At 45.4% G+C, this 16761-nt stretch overlaps 1 protein-coding gene across 1 annotated transcript; it reads left to right on the forward strand.

The window, feature by feature from the left end:
* The first annotated feature begins 319 nt into the window (after positions 1–319).
* On the forward strand, positions 320–8229 carry LOC114617543 (NUT family member 2-like). The gene is made up of 7 exons (XM_028763108.1): positions 320–478; positions 2363–3068; positions 4057–4185; positions 5336–5475; positions 5898–6193; positions 6662–6778; positions 7220–8229. Exons 1-7 carry the CDS (start codon positions 421–423, stop codon positions 7985–7987), a joined length of 2214 nt encoding a protein of 737 aa, XP_028618941.1. The 5' UTR covers positions 320–420; the 3' UTR covers positions 7988–8229.
* The last annotated feature ends 8532 nt before the right edge of the window (positions 8230–16761 follow it).

A 16761-nucleotide genomic window follows, 5' to 3' on the forward strand; every position in this document is an offset into this window, starting at 1 on the left:
AAATGTTCAAGAGCCTACCCTCTGTCGAAGGGATGGAGGACTCAGGATGAAGGGAATCAAACAAGGTCTACTGAAGAAGGAATGAGGGAAGAGGAATAAGTGAGCCAAGTGTTTTATGAATATAAGAAAAAAAATAAATTCTACCCAGAGGCAAACACCAAGCATGTACAATCACCCCCAACAAGGGTGCATCATTTGAACTGACCCCAAGGTTCTTATGCACCTGCTGCAACCCCTGACGGAATGTTCCCCCAGTCCTGTTTTACTTCCTGCCCCTCCCCCACTCTAGAATGTTATATGCCACATTCTGAAGCTGTTTACTTTCAAACTCTTCTCTCAGCTGTGGCTGGCTCTCTTGAGCATCTGCCACATACTGGTGACTCTTGGTGACTCTTGGTGATTTATCTGGATTTTCTCACTATGGACCTGAGCAGACAGGCATGGTTACTGTCCAAGCCTATAGGAATAGCTTCAGAAGGTAAGCCTTGAGTGTCAGGGTACGGGGCCTGACACCCTGACAAAGGCAATTTAAATTTGATACTAGCAATGACTGGCTGGACTAAGGAGTGGGGGAGAGAGCTCTGGACTTCTGCGAGGACATCTCATTTGGCTGCTCATGAGCAGAGTCCGTGATGCAACTAAGTTGCCATTGGAAATACACTGTGTCCTAAAAACCCATGAGATAACTTAGACTAGTTCTTCCTGTATGGGAGGAACTGTGTCTCCTGAGCACAGTTCATAGGTGTATGGGATGGTTCACTGTAGCGGTCCAGAGAAGGTTCTTAGGCAACAGCTGATATCTGGATCACTTCTCCTGGCTGCTGGAACCCACTCAATGAAATTATGGATTCTAGGGGTTTAACTGGGCCACCCTAGACCTTAGGAGGACAGTTAGGACAGATGGCTAGATAGGAAACAGCTCTATGGAGTCCTCCCTGTAGAAGTAGAGATTACTCCATCAACTGGCAGTCCAGAGTTCCGCTTTCCCACCTAGGGAAGTTTTCTCCTTTACCAAGTGGTTGATGTCTTTGATTCTACAGAGGCAGAACAGTTGGAGGGCATCAATTAAGGAAGATGTGAGTGTTTGTCCCTAATCTTTAGACTACGTTTTAAAATATCAATTTAGAGGTGTTGTCTTGGCATTATCTCTGCAGTTCCCTTAGCCTATCATTTAACTGTGACAGGAAGCCTCTCTTCCCTGACACTGCTTTGATAAGGGGATGGGATGCAGAGTGCTGTTGGTTTTAGTGGATTCTGAGGTGGCTGGTTTCCTTTGGCCAGAGGCTTTAGTGAGAGTCATTTGTCTTGGAATATGTTCTACTGTTACTGTTAAGCAGACCTAGAACGTGTGTCCTGGCCATCATGTGCAGACTCTTTGGGCTTGGCTCTTTTCGATGTGGTCCTTGTGAGTTCCTGCAGAACAGCAATAACTTAAGATAAACTACATCCCGCTTGGCATCTGGCTCATGACTGTATCCCCTCAATCATTCTTTTATATTGGTGGGAGCTCACAAGACTTCATGGCCAAATTGTAACAATACCAGTAGCTATGATAATCCCAGAAACCTCCGGACTGCCCCTCCACTCACCATTCCGTTACAGCCTCCCACAGTCACTGCAGGGCTTGCAGGGACAGAGTGTCCAGCAACTGGATGCCTAGCCGTCTTACACACCAGTGCTGTGGGAACGAACGGCTCCCAACTGTGGTGGGGGCCAATGATCCTCAGGCAGTGTGGGGCTGCTGAATCTATTCTGTTGTTGTTTTCTGTGGGAAGTATAGGAGCACGAGCAGGAGTACGGGTAGGACATGCTACGGGGTTCCCTCCAGGATTCCGGAGTGCTGGCTTGGAGGATCGCTCGGTGTTGCTTTTGGATTTGTTGTGCTGGACTAGAAAGGGAGGGAGCTTTGAGGGTGTGAAAGGAACATTCAGAAGAGTCTGAGGTCAAAATATTTGAAACCTGCCGCCTTCAAAGAGGCTCTTCCAGAAACTGGCCCTCCTTTACGGTGCCTTGTCTCCCATGAGCACCTGCGCTCGGACAGTGGTCCAGGGAGAGACAAACAGATCCATTAGCGAGAAGAGAACTAGAACACTGTTGAGTTTTTTGGCAGGGATTCCTGAAAGAGCCTCTCGAAGGTGGGGAAAGCCGAGGGCTTCTCTCCACAGACAGCCCAGTGATCCAGGAATCTTGGTAAATAGGGAGGAAGATCCCTGCTGAGACAATGCTCAGCCAGATGAACCCAGCAGGAAATTTACTTCTCTTCCCCACGACTCTACCGCAATTTCCACCGACTACCAGGATCAGAGAGCCGCCCTCCTGTGTCCTTTCCCTCTTCCATCCACTCTCTCCTTTATCTTCACAGCATCTTCACTGGGGCAGAACATGACTGTCAACGCTGGTGCCTCCATGCCTACATTTGCAACCTTGCCTGTTCTCCCACCTGCCCCCCAACCAGCACCCCAGTTATTTTGGGAGCCCCCAGCACCCCTCGTGACTGCAGGCATCTCTCCCAGGAATCCTTTAGTCTTATCTGCCTTGCCTGGGATGTCTTTGGTGGCAGATGGAAGCACAGCCCTGAATACCGCTGTTCCTCTGAACATTGTACAACTTGGAACACTAGGCAGGCCTGTCCAGCCTGTGTACAACGCCAACCTTGTTCTCACTCAGGTGCCTCTCAATTGTAATGCCCCTGGGACCCAAGGTGGGGGTGTGGGGTGCTCTGCTTCACTTTTCATGACAACACCTGCTACAAACACCTTCATAAATGCCCGAATTGCTTCGGCTGTCCAGCCCCAAGAAGGAACATGGGTCCTGGGACCTCGCCCTCCCACCACACAGCAAGTGGTCCAGCTGCTTCCTGTCAGGTCTCCAGTGAACTCAGCGCCACCTCCAAAAGGAGCATATGGAGAGAGGGGCCCAGCTAACATCCAAGCCAACTCTCCAGAAAACTACTTGTCCAAACCAGACAGTGTCTATGGGAACTTCCGGCGCTGGCAGCATATCAAGACACTGGTCCAGAGGCACCTGCCGCAGACTCCTGATGTGGCAGCTTTCTCCTGTTTCCTCATGTGAGTGCCACCTGTGGCTGGAAGGTCCTCCTGGGGCTCTAGCCCCATGAGGGTGAGGTAGACAAAGAAGGTGCTGAAGTTGATGCGGCCACTTCAAAGAGCCACACTCTGAGGAACAGCTATGTCACACCTGGGATCCTGAAGTCCTGGGTGCTAGGGTTTGGACATAGGCCTTTGATTCCATTTGGTAATTCTTCTTAACTTTTCACCCTCTAGCGTGAACCAGAGTGTTTAGGACTTGCAGCACAGCACAACTGGGAGTTGGGAAGAACAACCAGACTTCAAGGAGATCTGTACATGGGTCCCCCACCTCATTGTTCTGTGGAATTCCTTTTAGGCCAGAAAGTCCTCAGGCCTATACTGGGGAAATTTTGGGGGCTCTTACTCCACTTTGATCCTCAGCAGACGTTTGCACCATTGTCCTAGTTAACCCTAGGTTCCAGATCTTTTTGAGCATTTTGCCAACCATCTCAGCTACACGACCAGGTAGACTAGATGACTGAAACCACAGACACTAAATTCTCATGGTTCTGGACACTAGAGACCCAGGCAGGGCCTAGAAGAACCACCTCTGATAACGGGCCCATGGTTGTCTCACTGAACCAAAAGAGAACTTGAGAGTCTCTTCTACCTTCCCAGAAAAGCACTCTCCCATCCTGGGTGCTTCACATCATGACCTATATCACCCAAGGTCCCATTTCTAATGACTTTTACTTTTATTCTGTTACCCGTACTTCCATGTTGGGATCCCAAACCCCATTCATTCTCCTCTACATGGTGATACATGGAGAATTCACATGGCAGCCCGAGAAACACACATACCTCTTTGTGTTGATGTTTGCTGCATGATTAGGGGCTCCTGGAGGCTAAGGCTCTACACATTGGCACAATGGTACAATAAATTGGTACAATAAATGTGTCTGGGGTGAGCCTGCTGGGGATGGAGTATAAGCTGACCATTAGATTGAATGGTCCTAATGAATTACAGCCCAGTGCTTCGGTCCCTGGCCCGGAGGAAGCCCACCATGACTGTGGAGGAGGGCCTGTGGAGGGGTCTTCAGGAATGGCAGTGTACAAGCAACTATGACCGGATGATCTTCTTTGAGATGGCAGAAAAGTGAGTCAGGGAGTTTTAAAGGAGGGTACATGGGGAGCTATTTAGGTATGGTTGGGTCTAGTGAGTCAGGCATCTTGAAGAGGGTAATGTGTTGAGGGGCTCTGCTCAGCTAGAGCTGGGTCTAGTGAGCTTGTTACCCATACCCTGCCAGAAGGGTAATCTTGCTGTCCAGGGACCTGTTCTCACTTCCTGTAGTGCTGGATCATCTGCTCTATAATCCCAGCAGCTCTGACCTTATTGGTGATGAGTATCTATCCCTGCCTTTCTGCTGAGGGTCAGGGTGGGAGAAGTGACCCATTACAGTCCCAGGAGACTGAAATATTGTGGGTTCCATGTATTCTCCCCATATGAGTTCAAGATATATCACCTCCTGCAACATCTCCCCTCACAGATCTTTAGAGAAAACTTTTCTGGCCCGCCCTAGGCCATTGCAGTTACATAGGGTCTCTTTTAGCACTGTGAGATGTGCAAAGGCAACATGCCCCACAAGTCTTAATGCTATTTACCTGACAGTAAAGACCACTGTGCCCGGTAACCTGATAGTTGAGCCGCCACTTTTTGACAGTAGAGACCACTGTGTCTCAAGAGAGTTGCTTCAGCTGATCCTAATGTGTCATACTGGGTAAGACTCAAGATGGCACACAGGAGAAGGATGCCTCTTACACATTTTGAGGACCTCTCTCTGCTCTTTCTCCCTGTGCACCATGTGATGCGCTCATGCACACAAGCCAGTGAACAGCTCTCAGAGGGAAGCAACCACACCACTCAGCTTCCCTTCTGCTCTCTCCTGGCATCTCCTGGGCCCTTGTCTCCCAGTCTCAGCTTCAGTGCCTCTGGTCCAAGGTTCCTGATATAGTCCACCAGTCAATTAGCTTTTCTGTGTGGTTCTAGGCAAGGTCAAGATGACACTTAATGAGGAGTCACATGAAAGCCCTGCTTGGGACACCTCAAACTTATTGGATTCCCTGCAAGTATCAAGGGACCTAGGGTTCCCCAGAGCTATGGTTATGTCCCAAGATGAGGAACTTTACGAGGCTGTACCGGACTATCTCAAAACACATTATCTCTGGCTGAGCCAGAACAGTTAGCTCAAAGCACATTACCACTACAGTAATCTCCCATGCTGGGCCCTGGTCTCCCTCATCTCTAGGTTCACAGAATTTGAGAGTGAAGAAGAGATGGAGAATTCAAGGCTAGAGGTAATGAGGGGCATCCAGTGCCAAGTTCTTGCAACCACACCAAGGCGAGCTCCTCCAAGACTCCCAGCTCCTGAGGTGGCTGAGGAACCAGGTAGGCTTCACACACATTTAGGTTTCTATGCAGAGGCCAAATCAGAGAAAATAGATGTTTGTCACACACAGGCTTCTTTCTTCAGGATGGGGTATTTGCTACGTAGCCTGGGGATCCTTGCAGCCCTTGGTTTTGAACTGGGTAATCACTGAACTGGCCACGATCATTGCTCCTCTGCCTTCATCTCCCCAAAGATCCAAACACCATGTGATCAGAACCTGGGCACAGAAATATCAGTGACTCCAAATATTCACTTCTCGAGTATCACATTGTGCAATGTTCCCTCTCACAGATCTTCAGAGAAGACTGTTTTGGCTCACCCTAGGCCATTTTAGTTCCCCTGAACTATGTATGCCCTGCATGGTTTGTCTGGGGTGTCAGTGGTCCCCATCCAGGTAGTATCATGCTTTCTTACCTCCTAGAGTGTACCTCCATGAAGACTGTCCCCAAGACTGACCCTGCCCACCTCCCAGAGCTCAGACACCAGCAGTTACGAAAGACTGAGACACCCATGGAAATCCCACCTGAAGCTGTGTGGGAGTACATGGATATCATGGACTGGCTGGAGGGGTTTCCTCAGTCATTCACAGGAGAGCCCAAGGAAAAGGAGGAAGATGAGAACAGTGCGCCAGAGCAGGAAGGAGACGACTTGTACTCAGATGCAGGACTCCTGAGTTACATTGATGAGCTGTGCTCACAGACACACTTTGTTGAACAAGTGAGCTACATCTGGAGCCCTGGTGTGGGACAGATTCTGAGTTTGGCAACCTAGCCCTTATGAATGAGCCTGCTTTCCATACTTACGGAGCTCTTTCTCTCCCTCTCCCTCCCTCTCTTCCTCCCCCACCCCCGTGTACATGTGTGTGTATGAGTATGCGTGTGTATATGTGTATGTGTGTATATGTGTATGTGTGTATATGCATGTATGTGTGTATGTGTGTGCACGTACATGTGTATGTGCATATGTGTGTATGTGTGTGTATGTGCATACATGTGTGTGCATGTGTGTGTGCATGAGTGCATGTGTGTACATGTGTATGTATGTGTGTGTATGTGTGTGTGTGTGTGTGTGTGTGCGTATGTTGGTTGCCATCATGACTTGTCAACAACATAGGACAATACAGAGGTCCCCTTGGCTTGGAGGTTCCCTTCCCTGGCACTCAAGTCCTTTAACTTCTATTTACAGGTGGAGGCCATAATAAACCCCCAGTTTGTGGCAGAAATCCTATCTACCAAACCAGAAATGGATATACTGGCTCTAACCAAGGAGCTGGAGCATGAGGAAGAATTCACTGTTAACCAGGTAGACAGGGAAGGTGAATGCCAGAGACAATGAGGAAGGGGCAATAGGTAGAGAAGAGGCAGCCAGATACCATATACACACGCTATAGAGAGACACTAGGTAAACTGGATGGGGAAGGAAGGACCCCAAATGGAGTGGGACATTGAGGGACACCAAGTAAACAGGGAGAAGACCATGCTCATAAGACCCGTGTGACCTTGACTCACCCTGACCTACAGGAAGTCAGGTCATCCTGCCTTGGGCTTCACCCAGAAGGGGATGTAGATATGGACATGGCAGAGTGAAGTGAACAGTGAAGGAACCAAGCATGTCAGCCCCCAGAGCCTGTCTGTGACACTCAGAGAGAGTTGACTATGCCCTTGGCTAACCCCACCCAAATGCATTGCCCACTCTGGTCCTTCCAGCCTGTACTGAGTCTTACGTCCCTATTTCCTCCTGCAGCTGCTGGAGACGCACTGTCTGGCTTTGAAGAAGAAAGAAGTTGAGAGAGCACCTCCAAATCCTGGTGCCCCTCAGATACCTGCCAGTGCTTCTGTGCTGACTGTCTGCCAAGGTGCAGGGAGAGATGAGCATGGTGCCCAAAGAGGAGCCAGTGCACAGACTGGTTTCTCACAAATGGCTTCCTTAGACCACCACTATCTTGGAGCCACCAGTGCAGAAATATGGGGGCCTACACCTGCTACTGTCTTCCCAAGTAATCAAAGTTCACCCTCACTGGCAGACATCAGATCCACTCGTATTCCCTGTGGCAGAGGAATATATAACCAAAGTCCCAGATCCAGATATGCAGGGAGCCTCGGAATAGCTTCTGCTATTGAGAACCTCCATGGGCCACTGAGCAGAACCGTTGATGACATTGAGGAGATCTACAGCCTGTCCTTCCTCCTGGCCTCCCAGTACAAGCTGGTGCCCTGGAGACTATCTGAGCAAATGTGCCCGTTTGCAGATCTCTTTGATTCTGCTGATATCCCCAAACCATGTCCAAAGATAAGAGGCCTTAGCCCTGATCCATATCCAATTGCCAAGTCAAAGAAGCAAGCTCTCTTTGAAGACTTGGTTCCTATGGCTAAGAGGCCTATCTTAGTACCTGGTCATGGGGTGTCTGAAGGGCCACTCTCAGCTCTGGAGCTGGCTTACCTCTCACAGTCTCAGAAGAGGAAGTATGAGCCACTAGGTACCCGTAAGAGAAAGAGGAAGAAGAGGCATTGAGCCTCCTGTGTGATGTCCCCTTAAAGTGAGCAGAGATTTCACCCTGCCTCTATCCCAAGCCCCAGAGTGAGGAAAAACACAGCTCTTGCTCACTCAGGACTGAGCCAGCTGCTGCAAAGGGTAGATCTAAAAGGTTAGAGGCAGTGAGAAATAAACACAGGGATGAGGGGTGGGGCAAGGATTGGGAGGGTGATATCACTTTAGGAGTTTTTAAATTACAGTAAATAAAGGTAGCTTCATTGAAAACGGTGTCAGAGCTGCTACTTTTTTCTGACACCTATGCTGCTACATGGAGTGAGAAGATGTTGAGGGGAAGACCTGGAGATGTCCATGCTCTGGGGTGCTCTAAATTTACTCACTGATCTATATAGAGTACAGACTAACAGCTCCTGGAATCCTACCTTCACCCTCTCACAAAGCCTGTCTGGTTACAGGGACTACTTAGAACATGCTATCATTACCTGTGTCCTCAAAAACCTTTGGCTAGAGAGACACTTTCCAGCTTTCAGCCATAAGGACTGTAAGGACCCAGGAAGAGGACCCCATCTCGAGTCCCAATTAGCGCGCACCCAAGGAGACACGAGAGACTGACTTGAGGCAATGGCAAGAGGCAGTTTACTAACAAGGGCCTTTGGATCGAAACTCATCCCACGAAGGGGAGAGAATTTTGATGAAGACCCCAGGAAGTTTAGAACTTTTATAGGGGGAGGCAAAAGGGGGAAGGGAAAAGTGGGAAATTCTGGTGCGATTACATATGATTGGATATTTCAAACATCAGCACTTTGCGTAAGCAATCATTTTGACAGGCTGGATGGCCCACTATTTTTGACCATGAAGCCTCAGACCTTCTAGGATAAACACCAGGTGGCCCATTACTCACTTGGGCGTGTTTAGACTGGTCAAGATATGTCTTTGGTTGTTTCTACATTTCTGGTCACCTCGTCCCTAGAGGGGCTTGATATTTTTATTATGGCTACTCTCAGTAAGCTCAGCAAGCTGTCCTGCGGTCTTTGCCAAGTTGTTTGTGGTCTCTGCTAAGCTATTTTAATTTTTACCCTTACAGGACCACTACTCGGTTTCTAGAATTAGCCTATTTCTTAGGAAGCTTTTTCCATTCCCCTAAAGACATGAGTTGCAATAGTAATCCAGTCCTCAGCTAGCCAGGGACTTCTTGTGTGAGTGGTTTGAGAAAAAGGCATGGCATTTAGAGAAAGGGGCCAATAGCTATCTAGGGGTGTTCAGTTGACACCTTTAGCCAGCTCCCATCTTACGTGTCTGCAAACACCATGCTCCCTGGCAGCACCAGGAAGAGCCTGTTCTTGTGGATGCTCCTTTGTAGTCCCACTTGGTTTTTCTTTACTGAGGACTTTAAGGCAATCACTAACTAAAAGAACTATAACTTATGGTATGCTTTAAAAAGGAGACAAAATAGAAAATAATAAAAAATGTTCATTTTACATCACAAAAGGCAAAAACATGGAAAACAAAAACAGGAACGAAGGACATGGCAAAATGGCAGTTAGTATACTTAGACCATTGATGTGTCAACTGGTTACAATACAACTTAGCTCTATTACTAGCTACCATATTCACTATGAGTTGGGGAGTATAAAGTAGATAATCATTCAAGACCAACAATAGTAAGTTAAAATAATGTAAATGTAAATGGCAGGTAGACAAGTTGAATTAGCAAGCTCTGGGCTCTGTGAGAAACCATGTCTCAGAAGATAAAGTACAGGGTGATCAATGAAGAGATCTGATGTCAACTTCTGATCCCCCCACACACGCACACACAAGAACACATATACCCATGAAAAAAATATATAAGGACACATACAGAAAAACAGTAAGGGGACAGAAAGACACATCTGGCTTCTGCTAATCAAGCATTGGTCAGAGGGTTCATTAAAGAAGGTTCCAGCAAACACAGACCCTTCGGTTTGATCTGTAGCAACGAAAATAAACAAAGGTATAAATAAACTATGCTGATTTCTCACAGAGCAGACATTACAGCTAGGGACAATAATGGGGGTAGCAGCATATAACAATACAGTCACTGTGCCGTGATGCTGTTTTCCTTAGTGTGTATGAGCCACTCAACAGAGACTCAAAGGAAGTGAGGCTAACAGAACCACCAGGAGAATCAGAGGGGCACAGAGCTTAGCTGGAGCCTCCCAGATCCCAAATCAGAAAAGGAGAGAGATAGCAGACAGAAAACTAGTAAGGTCAGCAGCCTTCCTTCAACATGACATAACTGACATCTTCAGACTGAATCACTCAACACAGCAGGACATATAATCTCCTCAAGGTCTCATGAACGATCATCAGCATAGGTCACATTATAAGTGACAGAACACACCCATTAGGAACAGGAAGGATAGAAATCATATCATGTCTGTCCTCAGATCACAGTGAAATTAGAAACAACAGAAGCACCTGAGAAATCTCCCAATGGGATGATGATGATGTCGTGGTGATGGCGGTGGTGGTGACAGTGATAATGATAGGGATGATGATGTAATAAACATCCGTTTAAAGACAAGTCCAAAAGACAATCAAGGGAAAAATTGAAAGTGCTGAATCTAAATATGTTCATGAAAATTATGCAACAAAACAGTGCTTCCCAGAAACTTACAGCAGTAAATAAATAAAAAACATTCTCAACAAGAAACAGTTACATAAAACCTAGAGGTAGCATAATCTTAATGGCAGAAAGAAAACAATGTAAGCTTTCCTGAAAAGTTCAGGAACAAGAAAAGATATATCCTCTCATCACCAATACCAAGGTGAGGTGCTGGCGAGCCTCCTTAAGAATGGTCACGGGCAAAGCAGAGACAGCACCAACCATGGACTCTCTCTCACGCGTTATTGCTGCAGACTCACTGTGGGTACATTTTGAAAGCCAGTTTGGCAGTTTCCAGATTTTGGTAAGAGTCCCACAATACTCAGTTACTCCATGTCCAGTAGAGTCATGAATTATGATGTAAGTACCTATTTTCTCAAGCTTACAGCAAGACATGGGGGCAGAACTTGGAGGATATTTATGTTAGTCCCCACCAGGAAATAGGAACCTAAGATAGACTTTTTTTTTAAATAATTTATTTTTTTCTCGAATCGTAATTTATTCACACAGGGGTTATAAACACAGAAAGGCAGGATGTGGGGAAGGTGATGACACTGGAGTGTGGGTGCTCAGGGGGAATACCGATATCATCAGAACCAGGTATCATTTGGGTGAAGGTTCAGGGGACAGGTCACTATGACTCTGCCTATGACTCACTTATCCTTATCTAAGTTGGTATTGTCTGCCAAGGGTTCCTATTTACAAGATCTAAGACTACTCAGGCTTGTAAATTTCCACAAAAGCTGCCTGTTGACATTAGCTTATAGCCATCTGTTTCAATGTTTTTCCACTGAGACCCAAGACTTGGTGTTAGTATACATGTATGACAGGCCTATGGCTGATTTTAGGCCTATGGCTGATTTTAGGCCTTCAGTGTGTAAGCAAGGCTGCCCCTGACATCTCCTCCCTTCTCTAAGTATAGAAGGGCTGTGGCAATTCTAAACTTGGGAAGCCGGGGATAGAGGCCTGACCTCCAGTACTTGAAGGGGACCTTGTAATGGCTCCGGTCCCCCTGTCGTTGTCCAGTGAGGCATGAGGGCCATACCCGTCCCGATGTAAGATAGACGTTTTATGATTGACCATAAATGATCTTCTAAGGTCCATGTGCCAATGACACTGTTCAATAGGGCCAGGTCATTGGGGGTACGGCCCCTAAGGAGATTCAGGACAGCAGTTCTCACTCTCATCTGCTCTGGTTCTGGGCTGTCATGGAGTTATTAATGCTCTTTCACACATAGCCTCCAGTCATGCTCGGCTTCAATGCAGACCCTGAACAGTGAAGCCCACATGGGCAGGAACCTCTCACTATACTGCATAACACAAAGCATGCAAAATGGTGCTCTGGAGTCTCAGAGAATATTCAATAGGCCTTAAGTACTTTTAACTACTTTTCTTCCCACTTTTTTTTTCCCTATGAGTGTGTATAATGTATGTGTGACTGGGTGCATTCTGGTGTGTGTGTGTTTGTGTGTGTGTGTGTATGTATGTGTGTGTGTGTGTGTAAAGCAGAGCCTGGTGACAGATGTCTTCCTCAATCATCATCCAGCATATCTGTTGATATAGCACCTCTCACTTGCCCTGGTGTTCACTGGTGGTTGATTAGACTGGCTCAACAGGATGCTCTGTGGATCTGTCTGTCTCCACTCCACCATCACAAGGGCTACAGGCATATTATGTGACCATGCTTAGCTTTTATGTGGAGTTTGAGGATGAAACTAAGGACCTCACGTGTGCTTAATAGGTCCTTTACTTTATCCTCCTGGCCCACAGGCTCTAGTTTTCATGGAAGTATGTGGACTCTAAAGTTTCCCCTCCTTGATGGTAGCCCATCTGAAGTGTGCATGCTAACATCTCCTGTCATGTTAGCTTTGCTAATAGTTCTGTTAATGTCCTGGAAAAGACTGAAGATCTGAGCACATGTGCTCGAATCAATTTGTGGGACTCACAAAAATGGCCATAGGCTTTTGAAGATCGTGACATTTTATATCTTCTTCAGGAAAAAAAAAATGGCACATGACTTTAAAGCTGTGTTGTACAGGAGTGACTGTTTATAATAGAAATACCACACCAGGCTTTGTAGATACTCACTGGTAACAAGTGTGTAAAAATTTAGATAACCAAATCTTTGAAACAAACAATCACAGAAGGATAAAGAATATTCATAATAGCCCTCAACTGCACACAGTACAAATGCCCATACGTGGGAAGCAGGGATAATCACAGTGCAGTACAGACATAAAACAACAGGAAGCACTGGAGACCCTTTCCCAGAGAAGCCCATACCCTGCTTTTAGGTGCGGCTGTCTCTCCCTCCTCATGTGTATCTTTTTCCTTCTCTCAATCTTCTGGTCCAACTCTATTAAAATAGCTTTGTAAAACACAAACCTTTGCTTCATTACAGAAAGAAAGGAAGGAAGGAAGGAAGGAAGGAAGGGAGGGAGGGAGGGAGGGAGGGAGGGAGGGAGGGAGGGAGGGAGGAGGGAGGGAGGGAGGGAAGAAGTAAGTCAAAATAATAGGTGCCAGAGGAAAAAGGAACTTTTAAAAATATGTTATGTGCAAGAAAATGCAAAGTTAAAAAGCTATGGAGGAGATCAGGAATACAGCCTTACACCGTGTGAGATTTGAGTGAAAGGCTTGGATGGGCAACAATCAAAAGTTAAAATCAAACCCGTGTAAAGAACTGAGGCATACCAGCATCCCACCCTTGTGTTAGATCACACAACTTCAAATTGGCTCTGAACACACAGCCATGCACTATGCCTACACAGTCACTCCAAATAACTCCGAGGAACATTTCCTGAAAACCTATGTAGCTGATCTGATTGATCTGTGGCTACTTTGTGGGTTCTTCTTTCTTCCACGATTCTCCACCCTCATTCTACCCTTTCAACACTCCAACACTGGGTAGGAAAGAGATTCCAGAATCTAATTTCTTTCTTTTTGTTTCTTCTTCTACCACAACTATCAAACAGCAACCAACACTCCCAAGAGACCAATCAACAATCTACCCATCTCTTAGGACCCCAGCCTTTATACACACTCTGAACAGTCCCCAGGATTTCAAATGTCACATAATCACAGAAACTATCTGGAGCTGGCAAAACCACATCCCCGCTAGAGCATGAGACAAATCATAGTCAACTGTTGTGGATAATCTGAGGTAGCCCCATATCCTACACTTGGGAGTAAAGCAAAAACACATTCCAATGATATTTCTGTGTTTTTCAAAGAAACTAAAATTCTCACTACATCCCTTAGCCCAGATTGGAGATTCTGGTGTACTACTATAAATTTGTCCATGCTTACAAGAGGAACATGATGTTTTCACTACAGAAAACAAAGTCTTTTATCTTTTTTCTGCCATCATTCCACAGCATGTTAATGCCATATCTTTGGATTAAAAATTGTATTACTTTTTTTTCTTGTTAAAAATTGCTGCTTCAAATAGCTTACTTGATGTCAAAAAACTTTTTTTTTTAAGTTTAGTGTGAGATCCAAATAGAAAGTAATGTGAATACATCCTGAGAGGAATATAGTCCCTGCCCTGGAATCCTGATGGGAGGGTAACATATGTTCCAGAAATAATATTCTGCTCCTCTCCCTAACTGGAAACTTTGAAAAGAGTGGGTGAATTTCTAAATGCAGAGTATCTACCAAAGTTACACAAGGCTGAAGTAAATACTTTGGAACAGACATAACAACCAACGAGATAGAATCAGTAATTTAAAATGTCCCACCAACCAAATAAATACCCAGGACTGTGTGTGTGTGTGAGAGTTAACTGAAGAATCACAGCTACACACACAAAAGCAAGTGTATTGATCTCAGGAAATGGAAAGTTACACTCAGTAATACTTTAATAAATGTCAACAAAATCAATGATTTGATGTACGGGAAGTGGTCCTGGCATTGGTAAAACCCACAGACCGCCAATCGTTCAAGCTGGGTTGAATCTGTTAACTGGGAAGCAGGACACATGGTCTAGTCAGTTTATTAATGTCCAGGCTCAGAATGTCAACTGTTAACTCATGACAGAGACCAAGAGGACTGTCTACTCTCACATCTGTGTAAACAAATAAAAACGTCAATAGACTGTTTTAAGTCACATGTAGTACAGAACACTAGGTTGCAAACAGATACTACATATGGGTAGATGGCACAGGAGAATTCTTAACTCGGAGGCCATGTCCTCCGTTGGGTTGTTTTTATTAATAGTTTTCTATCTGCTTGAAGACACTCATAGATTCCTGAAACACATCACTAAGGAACTGACTCCCAGCGGTAGATGAATGTCAGTGAGTGGTCCAGTCATCCCTTCTCAGCTGTGCATTTCACTTATCAAGCACAGAAGAAGCTGAAAGGCTCTTCAAACAGCTCACAGCAGGAGCCTTTAGAGCACCACTGTCCCATCCCATGTGTGTCCCATCACCAAGCTGTGTTGTCCTTATCCTCAAATTCTGTCCACTAAAATGCACACAGTTTTAACTGTAGTGCTGCCTGGATCAGAGACAGCATAGCGGTGCATGCTTGTAAGCAGCGTTTAGGAAATTGTGATAGTAGGACTGTGAATTTCTGAGCAGGCTGGGCTCCATAATGAGACCCTGTCTCAAACAACAACAACAACAACAACACATCCAAAAGATCCAGACACACACTAAGCCATGTGCTCAGACATGTTCATGTCTTCCTTTGTGACAGTTTTTATCAGCTTGTTTACTGACATTGTATGTTTAGCTATTATCAGTTAGAAACATTTCTTCTACAATGTAAACGTACTTCACTCTTGCCTCTATATAAATTAAATAAACTACCATAAAAGCGAATTTCTAGAAACTGAATTTCCTCCTAAACTCTTCCTGGGAGGTTGCTAATGTAAAGGGGTAACATATTTCTCCCTTTAAATTACCTGAGATCACTAAGATCTTTATTACAGATTATTGTATTACACATTAACCAATAACTTCACCTAAGTCTTTGATGGACCACCGTGACCCCTCTTAAAATTAGAAAACATCTTGTTACAAGGTTAAATTAAGTTTATTCCTGGTTTCTTTTTCTTTCTTTCCTTCTTTCTTTCTTAAAAAAAGAAAAAAAAAACCTTAAGTTTGACCATATCTTAATGCATTTCCTGGAATTTGAGTTGTTCACCATCTTACACCCTAACCTCTACCCTGATAAGGTGTTCTGCTAAATAATTGTGAGATGTTCTGCCAAGTTCCTGAGTAACCAAAATCCCTCTGGAAATGCTCAACCCTTGAAAACTCTGTAGTCTTGCAGTTTTGAACTCTATAAACTCTACTTTCTCCTATGTTCAAGGCTGTCTCTCAGATCTCTCATTGGGAAGAGGCGGTGGCCAGGCCAGCTATACTGTGCACTTATAATAAAGCTTGCTATGAATTTAGGTAATATGGGTGAAATTAAATCTCGTTCAACGGGATTAACACTCAATTAACACTCAATTATTAACACTCTAGGCCAGTGTTCTTACGTCACCTGTGTCCTTTAATATCAATACAAATATCTTCAGGGATCCCAGCAGAGAGTGAGCTGTCTTTCCACAGACCACTGTGATGGCCTCAAAACTCTAGTGCCTTTCCCCTGTCCATCCAAATCCTTGTTGACCAGGGACATTTCTGAAAATGCAAATCTCATTTTGTACTCCACGGAAGAATTCAAAAGACAACCTGTAAATTCCTGTCATCCCTTCTGCGGATTTACAATACGTCGTTGCTGCTGGTCGCTTGCTGACGTCACTTTGAATTCAGGCTTATACTAACAGTTTCATCAAGGGGTGACAGCTGGGGCTGAGGATCCTTGTAGCTCAGCGTTACACAGGTTGACACACATGAATGCACTTACATCAGCATAGAAAGAAAAGATAACTACATTCTAATTGAAATTTTGTAGTCCATGGTTAGAAATGACTGCTACAGGATTGAGTCTTTTCTACATTATTACTAAGCCACGTTAAAGAAAAGCACATTTTACTACGAGATGTCAATAATTTTAGTAATTTACCCGTTCTCTCTTCTCTTCTCCCCTCCCCTCCATTCCCCTCCCCTTCCTCTCCCCCCTCTCTCTTTGAGACAGGATCTCACTGTGTAGCCCTGATTGGTTTGGAATTCAAAAGACTCAGCAGCCACCCACAGCA

The sequence above is a fragment of the Grammomys surdaster genome, unplaced genomic scaffold (assembly GCF_004785775.1).
Source record: "Grammomys surdaster isolate TR1022 unplaced genomic scaffold, NIH_TR_1.0 137, whole genome shotgun sequence".
In the NCBI taxonomy this organism is placed as follows: Eukaryota; Metazoa; Chordata; class Mammalia; order Rodentia; family Muridae; genus Grammomys; species Grammomys surdaster.